This window comes from Euprymna scolopes, chromosome 23 (genome assembly GCF_053919585.1).
Source record: "Euprymna scolopes isolate OS-2025 chromosome 23, ASM5391958v1, whole genome shotgun sequence".
Classification (NCBI taxonomy): domain Eukaryota; kingdom Metazoa; phylum Mollusca; class Cephalopoda; order Sepiida; family Sepiolidae; genus Euprymna; species Euprymna scolopes.
This window is the reverse complement of record NC_136504.1, coordinates 49,229,198-49,242,458: the sequence shown is the minus strand read 5'-3', so window position 1 is coordinate 49,242,458 and position 13,261 is coordinate 49,229,198. Positions and strand designations below refer to the sequence as shown.

Below are 13,261 nucleotides of genomic sequence, written 5' to 3'. Positions count from 1 at the left end.
ATTGGAAGAGAAGTTGCAGTTGTGTTTTTAATATATATAATATATATACATATAAATAAACAAAGGCATTGTATATTATGGTTTGTTATATTTAATTATATTCTTTATTAGAATTACCTTAGATAATACAGTATATTTTTTCTTACTTTTTCTAAATCCAAAGAAACATGTTGGACACGTGCAAATGACCAATATCGAGATGACGCTAATTCAAGCTCCTCTTATTGGTCAATAGAAATTTTGTTGATGGTTTGGCTGTGCCAGATGTGATTGTTTTATGATTGTTAAACTATTATTGCTCAAATACAAACTGACTCATTGCATCGAGCAAATTCTGAGATTATTTTATAGTCTATGTCATCACACGAGAAAAGAATGGATCAATTGTATCCTGTGATGGTTTACATCTCCATCTATGCAGACATGGTTAACCCTTTACCACCATAATTTATTTTATGCGATAAATAAATGTTTTAATCGTGAAACCCTCACGTGACGGAAGTTAGCATGCAACCGATGCACGAACATAAACAAATCTTTGTTCATTTGTTGAACCATGCATAGACCTGTACTTTGAAGATCAGTTGCATAAGCCATAAGAGTAATAAATATTTTTTTTTTTAACAAGTAATAACATTTTTTTTCAAGCCATAAGAGTAATGAATATTTTTCTTTTTTTTTTTTAACAAGTAATAATATTTTTTTTTCAAGCCATGAGAGTAATGAATATTTTTTTTTTAACAAGTAATAACATTTTTTTTTCAAGCCATAAGAGTAATGAATATTTTTTTTAACAAGTAATAACTTTTTTTTTTCAAGCCATAAGAGTAATGAATATTTTTCTTTTTTTTTTTTTAACAAGTAATAACATTTTTTTTTTCAAGCCATGAGAGTAATGAATATTTTTTTTTTAACAAGTAATAACATTTTTTTTCAAGCCATAAGAGTAATGAATATTTTTTTTAACAAGTAATAACATTTTTCTTCAAGCCATGAGAGTAATGAATATTTTTCTTTTTTTTTAAACAAGTAATAACATTTTTTTTTTCAAGCCATAAGAGTAATGAATATTTTCCTTTTTTTTTTAACAATAACATTTTTTTTTCAAGCCATAAGAGTAATGAATATTTTCCTTTTTTTTTAACAAGTAATAACATTTTTTTTTTCAAGCCATGAGAGTAATGAATATTTTTTTTTTAACAAGTAATAACATTTTTTTTTCAAGCCATGAGAGTAATGAATATTTTTTTTTTAACAAGTAATAACATTTTTTTTTCAAGCCATAAGAGTAATGAATATTTTTTTTTAAACAAGTAATAACATTTTTTTTCAAGCCATAAGAGTAATGAATATTTTTCTTCTTTTTTTTAACAAGTAATAACATTTTTTTATTTTCAAGCCATAAGAGTAATGAATATTTTTCTCTACTTTTTTTTTTTTTGAAAGGCGATTTGAAAGTACAATTTGACGGTAAAGGGTTAATATGCTTGTCTGCATAAAAAAGAATGAGATTAAACCGAAGACATTCAATGCTGAAAATGAAAGCATATTTATTGTTAGTCGACATTCGTTTCATGTTATACACACAAAAAAAATTGTTAATAAAACTGAGATTTGAATAAATAATTTTATTTTGTTATTGATTTTCTTTTATTCAGTATTTTGACTTTAAATAATTACAAACAAAACGTTCTAACTTTGCAAATAAAGTTGGACGTAAATGAATTATTCACCAATGGTAGTTTCTGCAGACAATCTCTACGAAAACAAAATTGTCATTGTCTATTATATAAATCTCACCTGTCTGTATAAATATATGTATGCATGTTTGTATCTCTGTCTTAAACTTTCGACAGAGACGACGGATTTTCACGAGATCAATATTGTTTTGAAGCTCAACCCTTTGGACGACAAATATAAAAAATTTGCTAAAAACATTAATTCCTTCACCCTCAACTGGGCACTTTTCTACAAGGAAGGGTTGTTTTTTTTCGCCAATATTTTCGAAAGTCATCTCCTCTTTTAGATTGACTAGCCTTAATTTAAATCTTTGCAACTTCCGGTTTGGCAATGGATGCAACGGCAAAGACGTCATGTTTTTTTTTTTCAAGTTCTTTTCCTCCTACGCGGTACGAGTTCGAGCCTGCCTGCCTACTACCACATCTTTTTGCTCAACACACACCTCTAAACACCCGGGCACCCACACTAGTCTCATTATATAATGTTATATTAAAAAGGATGTGTGATATTATCGATGTATCAAAGTGGAGAAGAAAGAGAAAAAGATGACTGACAAAAAAGACCTAAAGGAAATAAGTTTATTGGGTCAGCAAAGGTACAGGAAATAGGATTGGTGGAAAAACAATGGACAGAAAGTTTTTCACCAAGGAAGACAAAAGGAAGCTGAAGTGGGATTGTTGGTAAAGATGTGGCGATGACTGGGATAAAAAAGATCAATATGGTTTTGTATTGAAGCTACTGACATATATGCAAATGACCACGCCGTGACACAAGGTAATGTCAAACGGAGAAAGACGAGAGAAAAAAGAGAGGAAAGAAAGCATGTATCGACACAAGTTTCTTTTGGGTTTTTTTAACCACATGGTGACAGGAACTGTTTAAACAAGATGCAGAACCCGTTTATCTTCCGAACTTTTAACAAGATTTTTGGATGGTCACTGGCTTGGAAAATGTGTCAGGTGGCTGGTTGTGGAAATAATCTATAATCAAATCTCCACACTAACGTACTGTACTTGCAATAACCCTTATCCCTGAGTGGCTTCCGGGCCTTGACAAGTGGTGACCACCATGTAAAAAAAAATAAATAAAAATAAATAAATAATAAATGCCTTTTCTTTCAACTAAAAAAACCCCCCAAAAACCTGCGTTTAATTTCTTTCATACACAATGTTAAAATGTAACGACCATTTTACTGTTAGAGTTAGTTTACAGACACGTTTCGAAGTGGCAATGAGTTTTGCAACAGCTTACGATGGTTAAGAACAGTTGGGTACAAATTTGAGTTTGTGACTGTTGATGATTCTATCGATGTTGACCCTGCTCCCAAGTGTTAGGAAGCAGCGGAGAAAAAGAAAAAAAAAAAAAAGAAAGAATAGGTTTATCAGTAGAACACTGGAAAAAAAACTTGTTCACAAAGAAATACAAAAGAAAGCTAAAATGAGATTGTTAATCAAGGTGCGGCAATATCGGAACAAGAGATTAATATATTTTAGAGTTAGTTTTAAGAGTGGTAGTGGGTTTTTTGCAACAGTTTACGACGGTTGGGAACAGTTGCAGACAGTCTTGAGTTTGCGATGCTTGACAACAGTTAGATTTGAGACAGTTGCGAGCTTGAGATAGTCGAAGCTCAAAGGAGATGTGGGAAGTGAACTGATCAACCGACTGACGAACACGACAGTAGATGTAGATATTGATGTTGGCATTTAGAGAGTTCATGCTGTCAGATACACCCAGAGTGCAACAAATATTTGCAACGTTCACAGGAAACATGAGTTGGAACAATTATATTGAAAACATTGCCAGGGCCGCGATGAAAAAGGTAGGCTCTTTCTACCGTGCTAGAAAACTACTGACACCTGAAAGTATCCTGTACCTCTATAAGGCCACCATTCGCCCATGTATGGAGTATTGTTGTCACATTTGGGCTGGTGCATCTGCTACTAGTCTCTTGCTCCTAGACAAGGTTCAAAAAAGAGTCGCCAATCTGATAGGCCCTGAACTGGCATCTAAGCTTCAGCCTCTGTCCCATCGACGAAACGTTGCATCCCTCTGCCTGTTCTACAAGTATGTTAATGGTGAATGCTCTGACGAACTGCAGACACTTGTGCTCCCATGACATAGACACCCTCGACAAACCCGACAGGCAGCTAAATCCCGCCCACACACAGTAGAGATCCCTAGATGTAAAAGATCTTTCTACTCCAGTAGTTTCTTCCCCAGAACCGCTAGACTCTGGAATTCCATTCCAGGTCCCTGCTTCCCTAACTGTACTGACATGCAGAAGTTCAAGTGCAATGTGAACTGACATCTTGCTGCCCAAATCCCAACATAGTGCCCCAGTAGCTGCTGCCCCTAATAGTAACCCCCTACACCAAAGTGGCAATGCGCCTTGTTTGGGGTGAAAATGTAATAAAAAAAAATTTTTTTTAAATGCGTCAGAGTTTGTGTTTTGTTCTATTTTATTTTTTTATACTCATGAACAAATACAGATGTGAGAGATGAAGACACGGTTAGAAGAGCAAACAAAGGGGAAGATGATCATGAAAACAGTGATGTTGTCGAGGGGGGGACCACATAGTATCACAAGTATGACATTAATATATTCAGATGTGGTCAAATGAAAACAATAAAAACTTGGGGGAAAAATAATAGTGCCTTAAATAGAAAAAAAAAAAAAAAGAAAGGGTGTTGGGAACTGGGAGATTTCTATTTGTATTATTCGAAAGTTGTGTCGCAACTGACTCGATATAAAATTATCCTATCCCCCTCGTCCGCTGCTATTTGGATGAGATCACGTGACCAAAATTCCAGAATGCGTATTTGTAAGAGAGAGTGGTTAAAACATTTAACAAAGAATTTATTCCAGGATAAATTTGCAACTGAACTTAAAATTCTAGGGAGATTCTACTTTTGATTTGCTCCTTTGAACTAACTTTTTTTTTGTGTGTGTGTGTGTGAGTGGGGGGAAGGGGTCAGTTCATAGTTAGCATGAGTAAGTAAAAATAAATTGCTTCAGATTTTTTATAACGGGGGGATTATTATTCTGAAATCAAGTTATTTGAATATATACTATAGAACCCCGAGATATGACATTAATCCGTTCCAGGGTTGGGATCGTAAGGTGAAATCACCATATAGCAGGGCCTAAGCAAAATTTTATACAGTACATATTAAAACTTAGTAACAAAATACAGTACAGTATATAATCAAATAACATTATTAATAACGCTGTAAGGCAGGGCAAATACCGTAACCAGGGCCTAGAAAAACATTGTATTCCACATCATAACCTGAAAATAAAACGTATACCGAGGCCACCATATCCTGAGGTTCTACTGTATGTTGGTTTGGAGAAGGTCATGTCATGGTCATAGTTGCATCATTCACCCTGGGTTGGTTTGGCCGGCTCTTTCCAACAAGTTAACCATGTCCTAAACACTGGCTGATTCAAGACTGCTTCTTTTATAAGTTCAAGCCATTCACCGTTACAGTGATGGACCTTGTAAAAGTTACGGCCCAAAATCAGTTCAGCATCCTGTTTCATTGATTCAGGATTTGAGTTGACCACCACAACATTTTTTTTTCTAGATTAATGGTAATGTTCACCTTTTTTGGGAATGGTCATTTCATTAATTATTTGCCTCACCATTTCACATCTTATTTTTTTTTTTAGTTAACCAATATAACTTTTAATTGTATCAATTAACTATTATTAAATGTTTGGTGTGAGATTCCCGAAATGTTATTGATGTCGGACATTCTCCCATTTTGATTAGTATTTCTTGCCCTTGTTTGTTCTTATTTACTTGTCTCCTCACAAGGACAAAATTAGACACAAGGTCGGTTCATATTAATATGGGGAAAATCCAGCATTCCCCAAAAAGGGCACTTTGGATTGGTTGGTTGGTTGGTTGGTTGGTTGGTTGGTTGTTTTACGGCATATCAACCCTTTTCAGGTTATTTAATGCCGAATCCAAAGATTTTGAAGAAAAATTTTTTTAATAGAATATATTTGTTGTTTTCACATCGGTTTCTATTTAACCCATTTGGGGCCTAACAGGTACTACCACTCCGGGTCAGAGTGGTCCTGGGAGCAATGGTAATTAAAGGGTGGCTCCACACTCCCCAAAGCCCACAAGCTGGGACCTCACCACTGGATATAGTTTAAGGTCATATCCAGGACCCCCATTGAGGGACTTTTACTCTCTGCAGGGGGGGCAGTCGGCGTATTCTAATGCCCCACCGACAGGGCCACTTTGGATTGGAAGAAAAATGAAAATGGATTAAATCTAGAAGAAATTATTCTTTATTGAATGAAGACGGAAGAGACCAAGTATGTCCGTTGTTAATAAAATCCTATTGGTTCTTCTTTGTTTATAATAGCGGACTTTGAAAAATCAAAATATTGAATTTTAAGTAAAACCAATGGTATCGACTGAATTGTCATGTTACAAAAATGAAAACATCCAAAAATTATGAAAAACGATGAGGTAGAAATTAGTGTTGGGACGATTAATCTGAACTGGGAATTGGAAAAAATCTTAGCTTTTTGGGGTATCGGAATCGAAAAAAATTTTAGCCTATTTTCCGATGCTAAAACCAATTCCTTATATTATCTTTTTTTTATTTGATTTTTGTTAAAAAAACATCTTCAACTGCTTGTAGTAATAATAAAATAATAAATATTGATTGATTTTAAACTTCACGTAAGACTAAAATCTCTAGACCACCTCCTTACAAATGTGTTTTTACGTTTGAGAAAATATGCACATTTAAGATGTGTTTTTACCGTAATCAGGACAAAATAACACTTTTATAGTTAAATATTTAGAGATTTATAAAGAATCAGAATCGGTAATTGTATTGGAATCTGAAAAAATATTGGAATCGTCCCATCACTAGTAGAAATTAATTATTAATGAAAACAGTTTTTGAAGACAATTAGTGAAAATTAAGTTTTGCTAAATTGACCTAAGATTTTCAGTTTTCAGAAAATATTTACCTCCCTTTTGTTATGTTTCCACTTCACTAAGTTTATTTATTTATTTTTTTTTTTTTTTGCAAAACTCAATTGTCTTCATAAACTATTTTCATTAATAATGAATTTTTTTTTACCTTATCGTTTTTCATAATTTTTGGATATGTTCATTACTCTGACATGACAATTAAGTGGATACCATTGGTTTAAGTTGAAATTCAATATTTCGATTTTTCAAATTCCGTTATTATAACAAAGAAGAACTTTGCGGCCTTGAGCATTTTTGACTATGTTTGGTAAAAGGTTACATTTCAATGTGAAAAGATGTTCCCTGTATCTTGCTTGGGATGTCGGAAATACAACAGACCCTTCTTTAAAACAAAAAAAAATTTTAAGAAATTTTTCTGCAAAACAGAGTTATTGCCTTTGTAGGATATCAAGATAATATCAAGATAATATCAGATAATATCAAGATAATATCAGGGTATGCAACTCTTGGAAAACACTTGCATCGTTTTTATGTATTTGAAAAGAATGCCATGCTGGGTCAGAGAGATAATTGACCTACAAAAAAAAATTATCCTGAGACAAAGTTTATGGATATACATTTTGTTAGTTTGGAAAGGTGTTGAAATTTATGGAACATCAACTATCCATGAATTATTTTATTTTGAAACTATGTATAAAAAAAAAGCACTTGTTCGATTTCAAAAACACATTATACATTTAGAATTCTAATGACTAACAAAATTCTTTTTCACGTCAAAATCACACATTTTTACGTAAAAATTAAAAAAAAAAACTGCCAACTATGAGTCGTTTGAAGAAAATAAAAACAAAAAGCAATCATTGTATGTAACAAATATATTTGTTTCGCTGTTTTGTTTGAAAAAAAAAATCCTTTTCACATCACAAATACATAAAATATTTCCAAGTATTGTAGTTTTATTTTATTTTATTTTCAAAACAATCATGCCAAGAAAGTCTTAAAATGAAATGTTGAACATATCATTTTTTTTCTTTTTCATATGATTGGTTTATAGATTAATTTGTTTTATTGGTGTATATTTTGTAAACAAATTTATTGTATATTTTATAAAAATGTGTGTGTATATGTGAGGACACTTCTCAGCCTATATACTCAACAAAGTTTTCATTTACAGACTTGAAATTTGGTATATAAAGTTTGTTTCCTAAAACTATCCATCTGTGGAACACAATACTGCAGGGCTGCTACCCAATTGACTATAACATTGTCATTTTCAAGTCTTGTTGAGCAGTCCTTTTAAATAATCAAAGCTTACTCAAGTTCCACCATTACTGATCATCACGGTGTTGTCTCCCCAACCATCTGACACTCATTAGACTTTATCCTTGAGTGACATTTGGGCCTCGATAAGCGATGACCCTCTCTAGTAAAAAAAAAAAAAGAAAAAACTGTTTCTCAACAAATCACTTTGCATAAACCCTCCCCCTATAAGTAATCAAACTTATTTCACTGCATTGATTTTTCTGCTGGCAATAATTTCATACCATTAACCCTTATCCTTGAGTAGGTTTTGGCCTTGATAAATGGTGACCTAATAAAAAAAAAAAAAGCAAAAAAGAAAACTAACATCGGTTAGAGAGGAGTCAAAATGCAGAATTTTTTTTGAATAAACATATTAGTGTCTATTTTTACAGACTGTTATCCTCATCTTTATAGTTGTTGTTTCACATTTCGCCCAACTCATCCTCTGGCTTTCTTCAGGTGATTAACCGCGACGGGATAGGAATGCTGAGTCTTGTACCTGTATCCCCATTAATCTCAAAGGATTCCAAAATATAAAAATAATACGGGTAGCCCATTTAAAAAGTAGCCCAGAAAATGTAGTAGAAAGGATGAACATTCTTTTATTCTTTAAATTACCTGTAGTGTTGTAAAAGATGTTGGAAGTGCTCCCCGTTGACATCTATGCATTTCTGGGCACGTTTAACAACGTTTGCAGATACTGCCTGTAGATCTTCTCTGGTGATTCTCCTGATAGCGTTGGTAATGTTTTCCTTTAGTTGGTCTAGATTGTGAGGAGTTTTACATAAACTTTTTGTTTTAAAGTCTCCCAAATATAAAAATCACATGATGACAAGTCCAAGGAACGTGGTGGCCATAAACCTTTACTTATTATTCTGATAGGTTTCCAAAATCACTATTCTCTGCTTCAGCAAAAACACCATACTTAAAAGGAAATTGATTAGAGAAAGATTAGAGGAAATTGGGCTACTTTTAAGTGGGCACGCTGTATATATATAATACCACATTAGAGTCTTCATCAGAAAAATACAGACAATATTTTTTCCTTTTCTTTTTTATTGCAGCGCATTAAATATAGAAGACTACAGCTAAGTGACAACATGCTGCTAAAAAAAAATTGTTTATTTTTCAGATGAACACTATTTTTTAAATGTAATATGTAGAAATGCAGAAGTAACAGAAAGGCACAAACTGAAGCAGATGAAGACTAGTTTTATTAATACAACTACAAATACATGTGCATATATTTATATATTTCATACACACATTTTATTTATATTTGTACCGTGATTACTTGTGTCAGCTGGTCTGATGGAATATCTGTGTTCTATATAATATTTTGAGAAAGATCGCTTCATTAGATATGTGTTTGACTTTGGCTCAAACGCGCTTCTGTAAACAGTAACAGTCTCGCAGCAAACAATGGCCTGAAACGTGTTAGTATTTTATTTTATTTTAATATAAGATTTTTTTTTTTTTAATTAGTGAGGGACTTTCGTAAATTCAGTATTATTTATATTTGTACCTGCACTTATAAATGATTTGTATTTTAAACATAATTATTGTTTATTAATTTATTTTTTCATTTTACATGAAGATCAAGGTCCGAAGGCCACTGGCAGATAAGGGTTAATGAGTATAAGGTGGTCACATGAAACAGTGTAGTGATCGCTAGTGGTGAAATTTGAGTAGAATTTGATAATTTTAGGGAGCAGGACATCAAGAACTTTTACATTTTGACTTGAAGACAACCATGTTGTAGTCAGCTAGGAAGCAGACCAGCGAAACACAGGTGGACAGTTCTAGAAAAGAAGCTTTGCTTATAAAATTTGTGCTTAAATTTAGGCGCTGATAGAGATGGGAAATTATTGATGGTGGTTGAAACTAGACGAGTGCTTTTAGTGAAAGTTTGGCAGGGTGTGTTCATAGGCAGAAGCTCAGATGAGCACATGCGTTGAAAAATAGAATTTAGATATATAAATATCTTTGTGCATTCATTCTTTTTGCAGGCTGTTATCCTCATCTTCATAGTTGTTTCATCACATTTCAGACAACTTATCCTCTGGCCTTCTTCAGGTGATTAACTGTGATGGGATAGGAATGCTGTTCTTATAACTCTATCCCCAGTAATTACTGCCTTCCATAGTTGTTGTTGTCTCACCACGTTTTGGCCAACTAATCCTCTGGCCTGCTTTGGGTAGAATTGAAACCATTATCTTCTGACAATATTCACCTGGAATCATAGACTCAATGCCTCTATCAACTACGTCACAGGACCCAAAGAGCAATCAAGGTTGGATTTTGTGGTCTTATAAATCCAATTTTGTGTTCTTATCTGATCTTCTATTGTTGGGTCCGTACCGAATGTTATCATCACTTTCAGATGAGACTTCATAATTTGTGTATTTATTCTTTTTTCAGACTTTTTTTTTTTTTACAAAGGAATCACCACTTATCAAGGCCCGGATGCTACTTGAGGATAAGGGTTAATGAGTATACATTAGTCAATGTGATTATAGCATTTTTAACATAGGTATTGGGATTTTTGTAAGTTGGATTACATTCATCAAGAACTTGTTTACATTGGACTTGAAGATAATCAGATTGTAATCACCTGGGAAGCAGGCCAACGGAAGAGAGTTCCACAGGCGTGCAGTTCTAAGAAGAAGCTTTGCTCATGGAATCTACATTTAGGTTTAGGCACAGATAAAGAGTGTGGGAAACTATTAATGGTGGTTCTGGCTAGACAAGTGTTTTTTGTGAAAGTTTGTCGGGTTAGGGTTAGGGGGACCATAAATTGAAGCTCAGATGTGGAAATAACGATAAAGTAGAGACAGGCTCGCAACATCTCTTCTGTGGGAAAGAGGTTGCAGGGAAGAGAAAAAGGGCATCCCTCACTAAGCTACGAAGTCTATTCCTCATCTTAATAATTTAACTATGAAGATGAGGATAACAGTCTGCAAAAAGAATGAATGCACAAATTATGAAGCATCATCTCCAAAAATAAAGGCAATAAATATGTTTACTTAAAAAAAAAGAAAAATCATCTGCATTTTCACTTGTCTCTAAGTAGTTATATTTTTTTCAAATTTCACATGCATTCAAATATTGGAAATATTTTCAGTCATAACTAACATTAGTTACTTTACCTTTTTATATGCAACGTTATTGATTAAAAACCTGAAGCCACAAAAAAAAAATCCAAGCGTAACTCAACATGAAAATCCAAACCTTTCACTATCGAATGAAACAGACACATGAGACTTGCATCATCATCTGCTGCTTCGGTCTGTCGCTCTTTCGTTGTGAATATCTGCCGAGAGAAAATTGTCCATACTCTCAAAAGTGATCAATGTCTTTGGTTTAACTTTTGACAAGTATCCATTGTAAAAAGCTTGAGCGCTCATTGTTTTCTTCATGACAACATTACGGAAGGCCACCCAACCATCAAGGCATTTCATAACAAGGCTGTTGTCTGCTTTGTAATGTAGAACCGTCCCTGGCATAGCGGAGTGGGGGGAATCTAACGTCGTTTTCTGTTTAATCAACTCATCAATCTTATAGTCTGTAGAGAAGAAGAAAAAAAAATCTATATAGTTTCTATAAAGTACTAACCTTCAAATGGCAGGTGTCAAAATTGGAGTCCAATCGGATTATTAATTTACAAATTAAAGTTCTCTAAGTAATACTAGTGTTGTAAATTTTAAAAACAATAGAAAATCTGAATTTCATATGTTGATAAAGTATTGTTTTGTTATGGGGAACAATACTGTTCAAACAAAGCTATGACTTGAGAAATGTAATTTGGACTCTGCTCCGTCAGAAACACCAAATAACACTCAAGACGAGAAGAGTAGTCTAGAGAATCCAAATAATACGATCAATTCAGAGCATTGTTTGCAACTTTTCAACACAACAAAAAGAAGTTCTTGTGGTTAATCTGACAATAGATGAAAAATTGGGTTGACTATTTCCCTTCGGAAGCAGCCGAGTGGATAGCAGTAGTTTAAAGCCATCCAAAGCAGCCAAGGCAGGGGAGGGAGTATTTTTGTTACATATACGAATGTGCTGTGATCATCAAGTTTCTCAAAAGTTACTTTCATTTTAAAATGAATACGAGACACTTTTTATGATTTCAATATAGATTTAATTACACATCAAAATAAAAGTGACAACTAACATCGGAGCACGATGGAGGTTAATGGAGTAATGGTGGGTTTCTCAGAACTTTGTATCGACCTGTATTTGTCACTTTGTGTCTCTCCACCTGTCTTTCCTCTTTTCTTTTTTATTTATAACGCTTTGACCTGATGACCTTTTTCTCGCCAGCTTGGTTTATTGTTTCGCAAACTCTCTGGGTCAGACCTGATTATCTTATTTTTGCCAGCTTTGTTTTTTTGCTGGTTTTGGTCTAACCCATTTTAATATCGGTTAGCTTTCTTGGCCGATTGACATAATATTGATGCATTCCAGGCACCATGAATATAGGCCACTCATTGTGTTCTGGTGATTCCCAGGATATCTCTCCGTAACACTATTACAGGTCACCTTATTCCTGGGATTGACTCATTGTGTTCTGGCGATTCCAGGAGACCTCTCCTTTACATTTTGAGATGTGGCAGATATTTTATTTATCAAAAAGAGAGGAAGAATCATCAACAGCAAATATTATATAATGTCATTGGTGCGTTTGAAAAAATTGCATGATGTAACAACAAGCATACTACAATGATGACAGAACTACATGAATTGCACTTCAAATTGCTTCCACACCCACCTTATTCTCTAAATCTATCCCCCAGTGACTACTAGCTGTTTGCAAACCTCAAAAGAATGCTCTAGAAAGTTCTGGACCAAACATATAGGTAATGCCACTAATAAAAAAAAATCTACATATTTTCTTTAAAGTACTAACCTTCAAGTGGCATCACAGGCAAGGCGAGGGTATTTTGAGATGTGCCAGATATTTTATTCATCAAAAAGAAAGGAAGAATCATCAATAGCGAATATTATATAACATTATTGGTGCATTTGAAGAACTGCACGATGTCACAAGTCTATTACAGTGTTATTCAGACTCTGATCTGTCGAGAATAACTATTAAGAATTGGTATGTTGATTTTAAACATGGTTGTATAAACATAAATGATTCTGAATGCTCATGTTCTCCAAATTTAACAGGAGGATGAAACGTAGATCCATCACTTCAAATCAATGTTCAGTTGAGGGGGATAGCAGAAAGTGACCAAATA

At 33.7% G+C, this 13,261-nt stretch overlaps 1 protein-coding gene across 4 annotated transcripts in view; it reads right to left on the bottom strand.

Annotated features, from left to right (window-relative positions):
• Positions 1 to 1,239: 1,239 nt before the first annotated feature.
• The window catches only part of LOC145245885 (methionyl-tRNA formyltransferase, mitochondrial-like), a 66,978-nt gene continuing 54,956 nt past the window's right edge, over positions 1,240 to 13,261 (bottom strand). For 3 of the 4 annotated variants that reach the window (XM_080107609.1, XM_080107608.1, XM_080107610.1), the window contains one exon: positions 11,141 to 11,574. In XM_080107609.1, coding sequence (XP_079963735.1) covers positions 11,282 to 11,574 — 293 coding nt within the window. In that variant the 3' untranslated portion in view covers positions 11,141 to 11,281. Of the gene's footprint in view, positions 1,533 to 11,140; positions 11,575 to 13,261 lie in introns of those variants that run through there. The other variant, XM_080107607.1, reaches the window with a different exon arrangement.